The sequence below is a fragment of the Mytilus californianus genome, unplaced genomic scaffold (assembly GCF_021869535.1).
Source record: "Mytilus californianus isolate M0D057914Y unplaced genomic scaffold, xbMytCali1.0.p SCAF_1, whole genome shotgun sequence".
Taxonomy (NCBI): Eukaryota; Metazoa; Mollusca; class Bivalvia; order Mytilida; family Mytilidae; genus Mytilus; species Mytilus californianus.
In genome coordinates, this window is record NW_026262581.1 from 112,644,740 (window position 1) to 112,659,907 (window position 15,168).

At 32.1% G+C, this 15,168-nt stretch overlaps 1 protein-coding gene and 1 long non-coding RNA gene across 3 annotated transcripts in view; one reads left to right on the plus strand and one right to left on the minus strand.

Moving 5' to 3' along the window:
• Positions 1-15,168, plus strand: part of LOC127711450 (uncharacterized) — a 344,411-nt gene that overhangs the window by 138,887 nt on the left and 190,356 nt on the right. The window lies entirely within an intron of this gene.
• On the minus strand, positions 938-13,690 carry LOC127711376 (cyclin-dependent kinase 20-like). Of its 2 annotated transcripts, none has more exons than XM_052217416.1 (10): positions 13,644-13,690; positions 9,467-9,548; positions 8,449-8,522; positions 7,879-7,918; positions 5,779-5,967; positions 4,982-5,103; positions 3,820-3,882; positions 3,379-3,430; positions 2,702-2,773; positions 938-1,516 (listed from the first exon to the last, which is right to left on the minus strand). In XM_052217416.1, the coding sequence occupies exons 2-10, from the start codon at positions 9,539-9,541 to the stop codon at positions 1,172-1,174; spliced, it is 1,032 nt and encodes a 343-aa protein (XP_052073376.1). In that variant the 5' UTR covers positions 9,542-9,548; positions 13,644-13,690; the 3' UTR covers positions 938-1,171. The 2 variants fall into 2 exon arrangements, with proteins under 2 accessions (XP_052073376.1, XP_052073368.1); XM_052217408.1 differs by having other exon boundaries at positions 13,500-13,690.

Here is a 15,168-nt window from a genome sequence, read left to right on the forward strand (position 1 = left end):
TATAAAGCTTCATATATTTCAGAAGGTAGCAGAGCTGGAAAACTACTTATAGTAGTAGAGCAATTTACCTAATCATGAAAACTTAACATTGACAACTGAACCATACAATGAGGTAAATCATCTATATATATTATTCATATAGAGGGGTCTTTTCAAAGTGACTTTTCAAGCTAAGTTTGGTAAAAGCTTAAATACAGTTTAAAAGGTATCCAGAAACCAAAATGTTGTCCCTAATTTAGTCCATCAGATAGCTGTTGTGACTTTTAACTCTGTCCTAGTAATTTCAAAAATCAATAAGGGTCTTTCCAATTGAAATTATCAAACAAAGTTTTGTAATGATTTTATGTACGCTTTAAAAAATATTATTTGAAAACTAAAATTTTCTCCTTTTATCAGTCTTTTAATCGTCGCTGTGGCCTTGACCTTTGACCCAATGACCTTGAAATCAACACAGGTCTATTTCACTCAAAAGATACATTATCCTCTTAAGACTGGTGAAGATCTGATTCATGGCTCTAAAGATATCATCCAGAACCTTGACCTCAACCTTTGAAATTCTGACCCAATAATCAATAGGGATCTAGTTCTTTCTAAAGAAAATTTTTCAACTTGTTTTTTGGGAAAGTTGGACAAAAGAGATCATCTGAAAACTATAACCTGGCCTCGAAATCAGCCTTATTAATTGCTTCTGTGGATTTGCCCTATGGCCTATGATCTTCAATTAAATAAAAAAAGGGATATTCTTGACCCCATATGGCATATTAAACAAAGTTTGGTAAGTATATTGTTATTGGCTCAAATTTTTTTGTCCAGAAACTGAATTGTTTATATACCAACAGCTGGACAGCATTCAACAATTTATGGTTTGAAAGTATTTGTCTGGAAACTAAATTGTTTACATACAGTATGTGGACATCATTCATCAAATTAAACTATGTTGCAACTCTGCTTATAATGTATTACTCATACCATATACACAATTCAATAGTTTTCACAAAGATCCATTTAAGAAATGCATGAATGCCAATGTTACATCACACTTAATTATAATGGCCTATCAAAAGTACCTTTTTCAGAATTATCCTCTTTTTAGAAATTGTTACAAATATTGTTGATGCTATTATTGGCATTGTTGTAATATATAAAATATGAAATATGTCAATACATTTATCTATTTCATCTTAACTACATGTGGTGCTAACATTTCAGGGTCTATTAATGATTTTTCTAAAGGAGTTTCAAAGTTATATTCATGAGTCTGTTGGCGACGTGGCAATCCACGTTTACTCCTTTGAGGTATTGGTAATTCTGAATGGTGAGCTGGGAGAGGTTCGGTGAAAAAATAGGGATGTAATAAAGCGTCTTTTGCAGATATGCGTTGTTTGGATGGATACACTAAGACTTTTTTCAGCAGATCTAACGCCTCAGGTGAAGCATCAGGTACTATTTCTTCAAATGGTATGGGTTTGTTTTCTGGGAAGGTTATTTTGTTGTAATCTGGCAATTCAGAGATTCCCTGAAATTAGCAAAATCAATGTGTAACATAAAAGATGTTCCTTTTCAAAGTTTTATTCATTCTTTGTACATAAAAAAGAATCTTTGCCATGCTCTTTTTCTACTTCACTTCAATTATATGGACACAAGAAGCATGCAATCGGAACAAAAAATGGGTCTATAAATAACACTTAGTATTGTCTGTTGTTAGTCTTAAATATTGCTCAGCATAGTATGATGTTAATCATAAACTGCATCTTTACACTAAATAATCTTTTTTGTAATGTTTATATACATTGATACGCTAGTTCAATATGATAATATATGACTTTTGAGGCAACTTAATGTAATATTTTCACATTTTCAAAAGCATAAGATATATCCTATTCTCTTATGGCTGTTGCCTGTTATCTATTTCCCACATGAAGAAATATTTCTTGCATCACACTGAACAGAGCGTAAATGAATAGGTGAAAAATGTATTAATTTGGTTGGCCTATCCTGCAATGCGATACGAAATTGCGACATTTACATTTGCTATTGCTCATGTCAATGATGGCTTTCAAAGGTCTGTTTTTTTTTCTCTGTGGCAACGGATATATGTGATTTTTTCAATGATACACAAAACACTCACATTTTTTACCTTAAATAGCTTTGGTTAAATTTGATTCCATTCTGTTGCATACAAAAAGCTTTAAAAGTCTGATATAAATGTTCCGACGCCAGAAGCAGACCTATGACACCAACTGTTTAAATGCCACAGGGCAAGAACAACTTTTCACAGAATTTTCTCTTAAAACAAAGAGAAAATTTATTTTTTTAATTAAATCTTCTGAACTAAAGAGGATCTACTGAGTGTCTGAGACATGAATTTCTTAAGTTATTTCAAATATCTCATGAGTTTGTTGTCACATTTAAATCACAATAATTAAACTTGTATGTATGTAGATAGTCTAACAATCGCAATAATAATTATATTTATACATTATAGCCTCACAGATGAGTCTTTCGTAGACAAAACGCACCTCTGGTGTTCAAATTTATAAGTCTGGTATCTTTGATGAGATTTTTTGTATATTAACCCAAATGATTTTTTGGGGTTATTTCAAGTATATGAGTTGGTTGTCTCATTAATATCAACCCAAATACCCTTAATCACATATTTAACAGTAACAAACAATAAACATGGGAAAATAATACCACCTACAGGCCATATCTTTTCATTGGGTGTTCCTAGCACTCTTAAAACACAACATAACTGTTCAATGTCATTTTCTCCCTGAAATATATTAATGTTATTGAGAGAAATTGAAATTTCATTTGAAGACATTATGCTTGAAATAAATATTGATTCACATGCCAAAGATCACAGCAACTTAAATGGCCTATGCAATACTTTACCTTACAAAAGATGAATAGTTATATTCAGTTTTTACTGACACTGTAAATATGGATTTTTTATTATACAGCTATTTTTTAATAAATAAAAAAAAAAATACAAACACTTAGTCATGAATAAATATGAAGAAACAGGAGATTTTTTTTATAATGATAATGTCTGATTACTGACACAGATACATACAACATTCTGACAGAAACAAAGCTGATGTTTCATATAAAATTAGTCAACAAAAAATTTGCATAATTGCAAAAATGACAAATACATTAATCATGTTATAAAAAAATGTGACATATATAAGACTGACATGAGCAACACACAAGGGAGGCACCTACCAAATACAGCTGACTTCCATGTATGAATCATATCAGTCTTGGCAGGTAAAATGATATGGCACCAAAAATAAAACCTTTTTTCTGATGTTTGATGACTATATTACAAGTAAAACAAAAATCAGAGTACCTTCTAAACAGTAGTATACTTACAGGAAACAATGGAGAGTTGTTTAGTAGCTCACCAAATATACAACCAACTGCCCTAAAAATGCACAAATTGTCTTATTAACTTGATAAACATACTTATTTAAAATTTATTCATTTTCTCTTAATGTTGTATACAAAATTTAGTTGTATTGGGAAACTCATTGATTGGATGATACATATTTAGAAACATTGATAGCAATAAGTAATTTGCAATTTTTTTCAATAATAAAAACATTGCAAAAAATTTCTGAAGTAACAGTATGTAGTTATGCATTCAAAATCAAAATTTTAGCATTAGCAAATAAGTTGTAAACTTTGCTTCTTTTAGTAATTTTATGTTAAAGATGAAATCTGTTTAAATTCATTAAAAGTATGTGTATATAAATTTATCCAAAAAATTAATTTTCGTGAACAAAATAAAATATAATTGACTTTATAACTAACCACAAATCTACTCCTTCATCATATTTTCTAGCTCCATATAGCAATTCTGGGGCTCTGTACCATCTACAAAGAAGGTTTGATGTTTAACTCATGTCTTAGAATCTTAATTCTGATACACAAATAAGTGAAGTTACCCAACCAATGAACATATGAGTGATAATGTGTCAAATTAAGCCTTTGATTAGCTATATATATATCTTTATTCTCAATTAACCATCATTTTGACAAGGTATAGAGAAATATATATGTACAATATCTAATAAAATACAATTAGCACAAGACATTTTATCAACAATAATAGGGGTGTCTTCACATTTAGATTAAGCCTGGAGTACACACAGATTTATTTATGATTTTGATAAATTTCAAAAGTTTAATAAGCTCTGTTTTCTTTTTTGATGACATCAATAATTTATACTTTAAGATGTTTGGTTTGGTGTAACTATATTTTGTATGTTAATGTTTCTCTCCAAGCCAAGCATCAATGTAAATTAAGGAAATTTGGTAGGAATTTCTTGTTTAGGTACTTTTCATATTTTGTCCATGTCACAAAATAGAGGGGAGAAGTAGAATGACCAGAAATGTTAAAATATCAGTGCTAATCAACTTCATTTCTTGTTAAACTTTTTTATGAAATTTATATCAAAGGGTTTATATCAGGAATGTCTTGGAAGTGTTAAAAATCAATGCTTATCAACAATTTTTACAGGAGTTGTGTTATTTTTAAATGTAAATTATATGGAAAATTGAATTGTAAGCACTCTCACTCTTACATTTCTTGTCAGATTTATATGACATTTTTATCAAAGGTTTAAATAAAAAAAGTCTTGAAAGATTTGATAATTAGTGCTGATCAAATATTTTTACAGGAGTTATGGCCCTTGCAAAATAGATTTCTATCGTAAACTGTATTGTAAGTGCTCTCATGTCTACATTTCTTGTAGGATATTAATGAAAAAGTTTAAAAAGTTGAGTTATTGCCCTTAGATAGATAAACATGTGCAGGGCCGGGGGATATTTGAAGGTTGATTTATTATTTTTTTGCATTTACAGTAAAATAATTGTTCATTAACTAAATGGGGTCATTATTTGACTCTTCAAATAACAGTCTTTAAAGAAATCTATAGAGAAAATCTCTAGGCTACATGTTTCTAATGTTAACCTTGTAGCTACTTGGTGGCTATACTGTCTATTCCCTTCATTCTGAAACACCCTGGCAAGACCAAAGTCTGCAATCTTTAGATGACCTGTTGAACTAATCAACAGATTAGCTGGTTTTAAGTCCTGAAATTTAGATTAATGAGATTTACATATATTATTGGAATATCATTTTACAGTGGTTGCTACTGGTGATATATTCATATTCAGTCTATTGCTCAATTAATCTCTACCTTTTATGATTTGTACCTGAGAAATCTTAAAATGTATACAGGTAAATGGGACATGCACTGACTTATAAATAAATTCACATTACTAAACAGATATAAATGTAGATTCCTATTAAGGATGATTAATTAATAAAAGACAGGGCTCATTGTGGTAAAATTTTATTATGGAAAAATGTTAAAACTGCTAGTAATATGAATCTGACCAGCTTAGTTTACCTGCCATTTTGATGGCTAATGATGTAACTGACAATGAAGATGTTAATCAAGGCATTTTCATATAAATTTTTATCTTTAATTAACTTATCTGTAATGCAATCAACACCATCCAATGAAACAACTTTAAATTAAGTATTACAGAGTACTTGAAAGCAAAATCAGTATTTTTCAAAGATCCAAACTTTATTTTTGTAAGAGTTTTGATAAGATTAATAAGATTCTTTTAGTCTTAAGACAACAACATTTTTCTTAAATGTTACTTTAATCAATTGGAAACAATGTGATGATAGGAAGAACCTAACTAGACTTTGCATTTATATATTCCATTTTATTCAAATTAAAATGAAGAACTTACTCTGTGCATTATATTGTTTTCATGGCAGAAAGCGACTCCTTTTAAAAGCATCAGCATGTATGATTTGACCTGTGCCTCTGTTATAGGTTTTTCTGAGTTCCGTACAACTTCAGATAAATCTGACAGCATATATTCAAAGACTAAAACCAGACTACTGCCATGAGGGAAAACTTCACGTAACTTTACCACCTGCAAAATAATGTTGGTGTTATTCAAGAAATTATATTTCAAACATTTTGTAAGCAGAAATATAACTCAATTTCGGATATATGTAGGATCCTTCAAACAAGCTTGACAAGCTTACTTTCTTAACTGCAAAGCCCTTCATAAAGAGGGTAATGATTAGAGCTACCCACAGAATTATCTCCCTTTGTCATATTTCTGTTTTCTCATATTAGTACTAGTACAAATGTATTGTGTACTTTTCATTTATGGACACAACTTTAGATTTTAATGTTATATATTTATTGTTGAAATTTCCAACCAGATCCCTCAGGAGGATGGGTTAGATGTCTAATGTGGTACATCTTTCTAGGGGGAAATATATGATCATTTGCTAATAATGAAGAACCATTCTAAATACAAGAATGTTTTCTTTTTCATAGACCAAAATTTCCTTATTTTTTTCAAGAGTAGTAAAATATACCTGTGGTATATAGACACCTGAGCAGGTTTTCCTGAATGGATTTAAACCTGAAACAAATGTCTGCTTTTTAAAGCATAATAATGACATTTAATGGAATTTTAAGCTTACAATACTTGGTTGAACAAGTGCAATGATAATTCATGAAGAGCATATGCAGTTAACATCAAAATTGATACCCATCGGAGCATCTTATTCATTCTGCATCCATTAATGCATTTTGCTTGTTTGTTAATGATACCTGATCAATGTTGGGCCAATGACATAATAAATTATGTAAAACAAAACTTGCGACACAAACCAATTTGTTTTTAGCAAAAGCAAAATCAGAATCAGAATTAAAAGTTGTCATGTCAGGTCTGCCTAGCTGAAATATGAGGACATAATAATATTTTAGCCACAGGTCAGACTTCAAAATGACCAAAACAAGTAAAGGCAAGATTAAATGTTTTCACCAACATGTCAGACTGTCTGTCTCAGTATAATGTAATGGCATGGAATCTCAAAATATGTTGAATTTGAAAATAAACCTTTTCTCTTTAACATAAGTTACACAATTGCTATGTACCGACTGTGCGACACCCTCATGGGTAGTCAAGGTCGTTAAACACCCCCTAGTAGTATTTTTATGTTTTATGCATAAAGTTTATGGATTTAAAGTACTCTTGGTTAAATTTTCACAAATGTACTTCCCCCTGGATCCTTTATGGTAGTTATGGTATTTGACAATGAAAATCAATAGATAATTTAGTGCTTCGGTACTGACATGATCATCATATATAATAATAACCGGTACAATTTTTTCTTAAATTCTCTCTTAATGAAATTGTAAACTAAGAGGCAAAGCAACCTTAGATGAATTTTTGCTATTGTTTTTATTTTCCTTTTGATCATATAGCTCCCAATGCTTTCAGGTCTTATACATCTGTGGCTTCAAGTTTTGGGGTTTTCACCCAAAGGATGCCTGTGGCCAAGTTTAGTTTATATTAGACTGGTGGTCTCAGTTTAGATTATTATTTGAAGAATATTTACGAAGATGATCACAGACTCCAAGTGATAGCAATAGCTCACATGGACCTGCACTGGTTCAAGTGAGCTAATAATTATAGATTATCATTGGTTATCACAACGAGATTGATTTTATCGCTTGAGCCGGTACGGCGAAAGCGAGAAAAGCAATCGAGTTGAGATGACCAATGATAATCTGTTTATCGCTATTTTACCTATGAAGACGTTGTTAATTTCCTTGACAACGGCACATGTTCCCTTAGTTTCTAGCAATAATTTTCATATCACTCGACTCCGCTGAGAACGGAAATTATCAGTCAGCAAGATCAAAGGAAAAATTCGTAAAATAGCGATAATAAAAAATATATAGGAAAACGAAATTAACGAATATCTTACAAGTTATCAAACTCCAAAGGTTTGTTTGAAATTTTCTAAAAGATCTTACTTACATATGGATTATCCTCTATTTCTTGTAAAGCTTTAATCTCCCTAAAAGATTTAAACATATTTGGTCAATGAGTCAGAAAAAGAGAAATGATCAAATACAAAGCTATTGGAAAAACCCTTATGTTGAATGATTTTTTTTTTAAATACTGAAATTCAAAGTTCTCATAACAAATACAATACTGAAATACTTTAAGGGGTCAAACACTTAGGGGGAAATCAAAATATATTGAGGGTTAGAAGTTGAAAAGAGTTGAGGTGTTTATGTCAGCAACAGTATTCTCGCTACCAACATATAAAGCTCATAAATCCTGAACAACTAAAGCCTTCATAGTTTTGTTATTAGAAATGCATATTGAATTTCTGTTGAATTTACTGCTAAAAGATTCTCAATACAAAGATGGTATGAAAACATTTAAATAATTTTAATATAATTGTTATCAATCATATCATATACGAAAAAATCAAGACATCAAAATATGGTATACTGCATTTCTCTCAATATTTTCATAAGCTTATAAAAACAAAACATTAATATATTCTATTCTAAAATGTAATACATAACACATAAGTACCTAAGTGCTGTATTTGGAATACCATCCTCAAGTTTTCTGAGCGGAACTTTCTTCAAGGCAACAACTTCACCACTCTGTAAAATGTACATGTACACCACATATAACAATATCACCCAAATTCAATTAATTATTACTAAAATTTTAAAAGTTCAATGAATGAAATGAATACACAATCATAATGTAAAAATGTAACAATGTTTTGAATGCTTATCATTTTAGTTTTATATTTTTGTCAATCAGTGTATGACCTGTCAATATAACATCAGACATGGGACAGAATTGTCTTAGGTCACATCTGGTTATTTAAAAATTTTCAGCTGGAGTTTTGGCATCATAACTGGAGATTTTCAATCAACATTTTGTCAATGTTTTTCTGTGTTCATTTTGATTGTATAAAAACTAAATATTTCCCATCAAAAAGATAAATGTAGAACTGTTGCATTTGTCATATTAAAAATCATGATTGCATAGCTTTGAACTCATTTGGACTTGAAAAGAAAATGGAAGACAAAAACAAGTTTTCAAACATCTGTTTATGATAAATGATAAGTTTTAAAAAGTTTAATTGACATGTGCACTGGTTAGTATTCACTATCTTGTCCATTTATTAAGTGAAATTCATTTGGTTGTAAAAACTGCAACTAGTGTATACCAGATTAATATTAACTTTCCTTGGAGTGCTAAGTTAAGCAATTACAGTCCAGAAAGTTTATATTAAGCATAACTGAGTTGGTTCTGCGCTTAATTCTGACAGTGGATATAAGCATATTATAAATTAAAATTCAAGCATTTTAAGAAGTGTAGATGTTTAAAAGAATTTTCAATATGTATATTTTTTGGTTTGTCATAAGAAAGTTAAAAATCATTTAAAGAACATTCTTACATGTATATAACTTTACATTTAATTTTCTTTTTAATTTATATTCTTATCAATTAACATTATTTTAAGGAGTAGAGTTTGATTCCCCCTGGAAGAATCAATTATGTATGTACATGTAACACAATACCATAAACAAACCTCTATGTGTTTGGCTTTAAGGACAATGCCATGAGCACCTTCACCTATCCTTCCTAATATTGTGTACTGTTCCATTATCAATCTACGAAGATAATTTTATGTACAGAATGTTAAATTTAACATGGTCTAATAATTTGATTATGCTTACATGGCTGAGCCTCCCCCCCCCCCCCCCCCCCCCCTCAAGAAAAATCTGTAATATGCCATTTAAATATACATTATGGGCATTTCTTTTACAAATTTCAATATATTTAATGTCAACATATTTCTGATATGTTTCTCAATAGCTATCAACAAACAAATCTCATGTTAAACAGATTATGCATGTCATGACTTAGTTGATGGTTTAAAGAGAATTGCCATTAATGCTCTATCCTATTTGAGCCAAGTACAAATAACTGCATTACCAATTATGGATACTGAATCTTGAACATGAATTACAGAGCTGACTGTGTTATAAGTATTATTGTTCAACAAAAGGAATTGAAAAATATGGCCGTGTTTACGCCACAAAATCTACTACATGTATGAGTACAGACAAACTGATGCATCTAGGAAAGTTTTAAGGCATGGCAGGACCTAGATATATAAAAGTTATATGTAGTCTATGTTTCAGAAAATTAAAACTTACCTGGATTTAGATGTGAATTTTTTCCAGTCTGCAGAAGATAGCAAAATAAAACTAGAGGCTCTCAAGAGCCTGTGTCGCTCACCTGACTCTACTTTGGTTTTAGAAATCATGTAAAGATAGATAAAAATCATAACAGATACCCAAATAATGATTGAGGCCAAATTTTGATTAATATTGGTCCCGTTATTTAATAAAATATCCTGGTGGCCATCTTGAACAGTAAATCGGCAACAAAGTAGCAACACTTGGTCAGCACTTCATAAGGAACATTCATGCCATGTTTGGATTCATTCCATTCAGTGGTACTCTAAAAGAAGACATTTGTATGTATTTCCCATAGGGTCCTATGTTAAACTAAGCCCCCCCCCCCCCCTAGCGGCCATCTTGGATGATGGATCGACTGCAAAGTAACAACACTTGGTCAGCAACTCATAAGGAACATTCATGCCATGTTTGGTTCAATTCCATTCAGTGGTTCTCTAAAAGAAGACAATTGTATGTATTTCCCATAGGGTCCTATGTTAAACTAAGTCCCCCGCTGTCGGCCATCTTGGATGATGGATCGGCTGCAAAGTAACAACACTTGGTCAACATCTCATAAGGAACATTCATGCCATGTTTGGTTCCATTCCATTTATTGGTTCTCTAAAAGAAGACATTTGTATGTATTTTCCATAGGGTCCTATGTTCAACTAAGTCCCCCGCTGGCGGCCATCTTGGATGATGGATCGGCTACAAAGTAACAACACTTGGTCAGAACCTCATAAGGAACATTCATGCCATGTTTGGTTTCATTCCATTCAGTGGTTCTCTAAAAGAAGACATTTGTATGTATTTCCCATGGGGTCCTATGTTAAACTAAGTCCCCCGCTGGCGGCCATCTTGGATGATGGACCGACTGCAAAGTAACAACACATGGTCAACACCTCATAAGGAACATTCATGCCATGTTTGGTTTTATTCCATTCAGTGGTTCTCTAAAAGAAGACATTTTTATGTATTTCCCATAGGGTCCTATGTTAAACTAAGCCCCCCGCTGGCGGCCATCTTGGATGATGGATCGGCTACAAAGTAACAACACTTGGTCAGCACCTCATAAGGAACATTCATGCCATGTTTGGTTTCATTCCATTCAGTGGTTCTCTAAAAGAAGACATTTGTATGCATTTCCCATAGGGTCCTATGTTAAACTAAGTCCCACGCTGGCGGCCATCTTGGATGATGGATCGGCTACAAAGTAACAACACTTGGTCAACACCTCATAAGGAACATTCATGCCATGTTTGGTTTTATTCCATTCAGTGGTTCTCTAAAAGAAGTCATTTGTATGCATTTCCCATAGGGTCCTATGTTAAACTAAGTCCCACGCTGGCGGCCATCTTGGATGATGGATCGGCTACAAAGTAACAACACTTGGTGAGCACCTCATAAGGAACATTCATGCCATGTTTGGTTTTATTCCATTCAGTGGTTCTCTAAAAGAAGTCATTTGTATGCATTTCCCATAGGGTCCTATGTTAAACTAAGTCCCTCGCTGGCGGCCATCTTGGATGATGGATCGGCTACAAAGTAACAACACTTGGTCAGCACCTCATAAGGAACATTCATGCCATGTTTGGTTTCATTCCATTCAGTGGTTCTCTAGAAGAAGTTCAAAATGTAAAAAGTTAACGCCGACGACGGACGACGCCGGACGACGGACGCCAAGTGATGAGAAAAGCTCACTTGGCCCTTCGGGCCAGGTGAGCTAAAAACACATGATTTTTTGTCATTTGATACGATTCACTCAGTTACAGAGTTGAAACCACCTATTGTTTGCAGATGTCTATTGTCCATTTAAATCAATACTACTCACAACATTTATTTTATGAGGGGAGCTTCTCAAACCTCTTTCCCAACTTAGTTTATATTGATACCTTCTGCAGGAATGAAAAAAAATGAATAGCAAAATCCAGAAAAGTTTATAATTTTCTGAAACATTAAATGCATTTGAAATTTAATTATCTAATTGCTGCCATGCCTTAAACTTTTCCAGGTGCACAGGTTTGTCTGTACTCAGAGAAAAAATTGTGGTGTAAATACAGCCATATTAGGGAGCAACTATTTAACCTCAAGGAGGGGGGAGGGTTATGGTTTTTTGTCTGAGTCAGAAAATTGTTTTCGTGCAAAGCGCGAACATTTTGTTTTGTTTTTTGATGCTATCAATCAAATTACTTTTTCAAAATTTAATACTATATCATCGATGATTGCAAGTTTGTTATGCTTGCAAGTTCAAGACATTTGGGGATTTCCACTTTATTCATGACGTCATGCAAAAGTATTTATCATCGGCAATGTGCTACTTTAAAAAAACTTAACCGAATATTTTTCATTGCATTTTCACTAATATCGGCTAGAAAAAGAGAAGTTGTGTATATTCTAGCATATTATTTGTTTAAACGTCTATTTCCACTACTACTGTTCTATTCCACCTAGAATTTCATTGAATTCTTGGGAAATCCTTTCAGCAATGTTATTGACATCGCAACAGTGAGTCATCATCTATTTTTAGGTTATGTGGCCTCTTTTTCCTTTTTTTCAAGGCCAAGAGTATTATTTTTTAAAGTCCGTATGTGAGCGGATTTTTTAAGATCAGAAAATGATTTGATATATTTTTATAAAATAAAACCTGCCGAATATTGGCTCGTAAAAGTAATTTAATCCTATGCCAATGAATACAAATTGAATGCAAAAATACTTTGATGCATTAATGACATTGTGACATCGTTATAGTTATCTTAAACATGTTTAAAGTGTTTAAATCTGGACTTTCCAATTGACCATTGAAAGTCGCATGTAAAAATTTGAATAATTTTTGTAGGGAGAATAAAAAGTATGTCCCAATTTCTCTTTTTTTCTCTCGAGATATTCATTTGTTATTTGATCTCAAATTTATTCTGTAATGTTCAAAAATATAATACAATAGGCCTAACCTATATATTGTTGCACATGCGCAAAAGCCACCGTCCCAGACAATGGACACGAACTTACAAGCATGTCTACTTATTTTATGGAATCGGGCCACAATACGAAACATAGACAGATTGACCATGTTTCTGAAACTATCCATCAATTAAATGTATCAGACTGTTTGCAAATAAGTAAAGAATAATTAAACCAAAGTGGATAATATTTGCCCCAAGGTTGTGATCTGGATTCAGAATATTTTTGTTTGTCATCTGCTTGATCACAATATTTTTTTTCGTCAAATTGGGGATCAGAATATTTATTTTAGGAAAAAACCACAACCCTCCCCCCCCCCCCCCCCAACCCCTTGAAGTTAAATGATCGTTCTCTTAGCCAAAAGGTTATGATGAACCTAATATGTATGTGACTGTGAGGAAATATGTAAATAGAATCTACCAGTATATGACCCCTTGACTGTGGCAGTGGTATGAAAATGCTGCTAAAATGTTTAACAACAATAAGATTCAATCTTTCAGGAAATTTTAGGTACACTCCTGCTTTATGGCATGCCTTTTAGGTCGAATAATTTATAAAAAATACTTTGTTGTTGTCAGGAAAGCATTTTTGGTCTAAATATGTTTTCTTTCGAGAAGAACGGAGACAAAGGGACATAACTAACAAGGTATATTATTGTTTAGTGTTCGTTCGTCCCAGACCATTTCGCACCTTCGATATTATTAAACAAACAATAAGAAAAAAAATCTTCTTGTGGTCAATAAACCTATATCATATTAGAAAACAAAATTATGACATTGAAAGGAAAATTTTCAAGATGATAAACAAACTAGATAGGAACGATTAAGTGGATAAACATTAAACAATAAACTATTAGTGAAACATTAAACATATTTTATTTCCCGAAATCGGAGCCCTTGTGGGGCATACAGATAGATACATGTTATGAGAATAGAATGATCCAAATAGAGATAGCAATAATATAAACTATTTTCTGACATATGCTATTTTAGTAGTTATATTAAAAGATAGGACAGTTTAAATCTTTTGTATGATGTTATAATACAAAATGTTTACAGAAATAATATGTAAACATATATTTAAAGAATGTCCTTGTTTCTTATTTCATAATTAGTTTGCAGAAATTTGCAAGTATACATAAAATGGTTTTGTCTTCATTATTTAAAAGCTAATAAAATGTTTGCCAATTGTTTAACAATAAATAGTATGACATAATTGAACAATTTTATTTGTCATTTGTTGACGTTCATTGGCATCATAGAGTGGACATTCGAGCATAACATGTTGTTCATTCTCAACTTCCGATAATGTACAATGAGTGCATAATCTATCTCCCCTTTTTAGCGGCACTGATTGTTCATTTATTTTCTTTTTTTCGTATCGCCCAGTTTCTATACGAAGTTGGTGGGCACTTGGTGTTGCTGGATACATTGAGATTTATACTACATGATCCTACAGACCTACTTGTACAGATTAAGGATATATATATATATATATATATATATATACTCTATATACTCATTGTTGTACAGAGTAACAGAAAAAAATTAGAGAATTGTGAATCTGTAATACCGGATATTTTCTAAAACAGGGATAAGACAAGGTTTAGAACATCAATCACAACTTATCACCATTAATTGCTTAATTACAGAATTGCTTTATAAAATTTACAACTGGCAATACGACAAAAAATTATCTCTTGCACTGGTATTCCGTTCATAAGGTTTGTATCTGGACGATAGTCCTCTCGTCTATGGGTAGGCACCGATTCTCCATGCTTTTCCTTTTACACCTTACTGGGCTGGAAAAAAAGTTACGACCTGATTTATGACAAAACAATAAACGAAAAACGAATACCGGATAGACAAAACCAACGCCAACCACTTAATGGCTTGGAAAAGGCACATATAGCACGTGGCGGAGTTTACATAATTGAGAGCACCCAATCCTCCCCTAACCTTGGACAGTGGTTAAGAACATACTGTTAAATCAGTTGAAAATAGACGATAACTCATCAGATTGGTACAGAGCACAAATGACAACTAACATAAAGACAAAAGACAAAAGACACACACTTCCTATCTAAGAG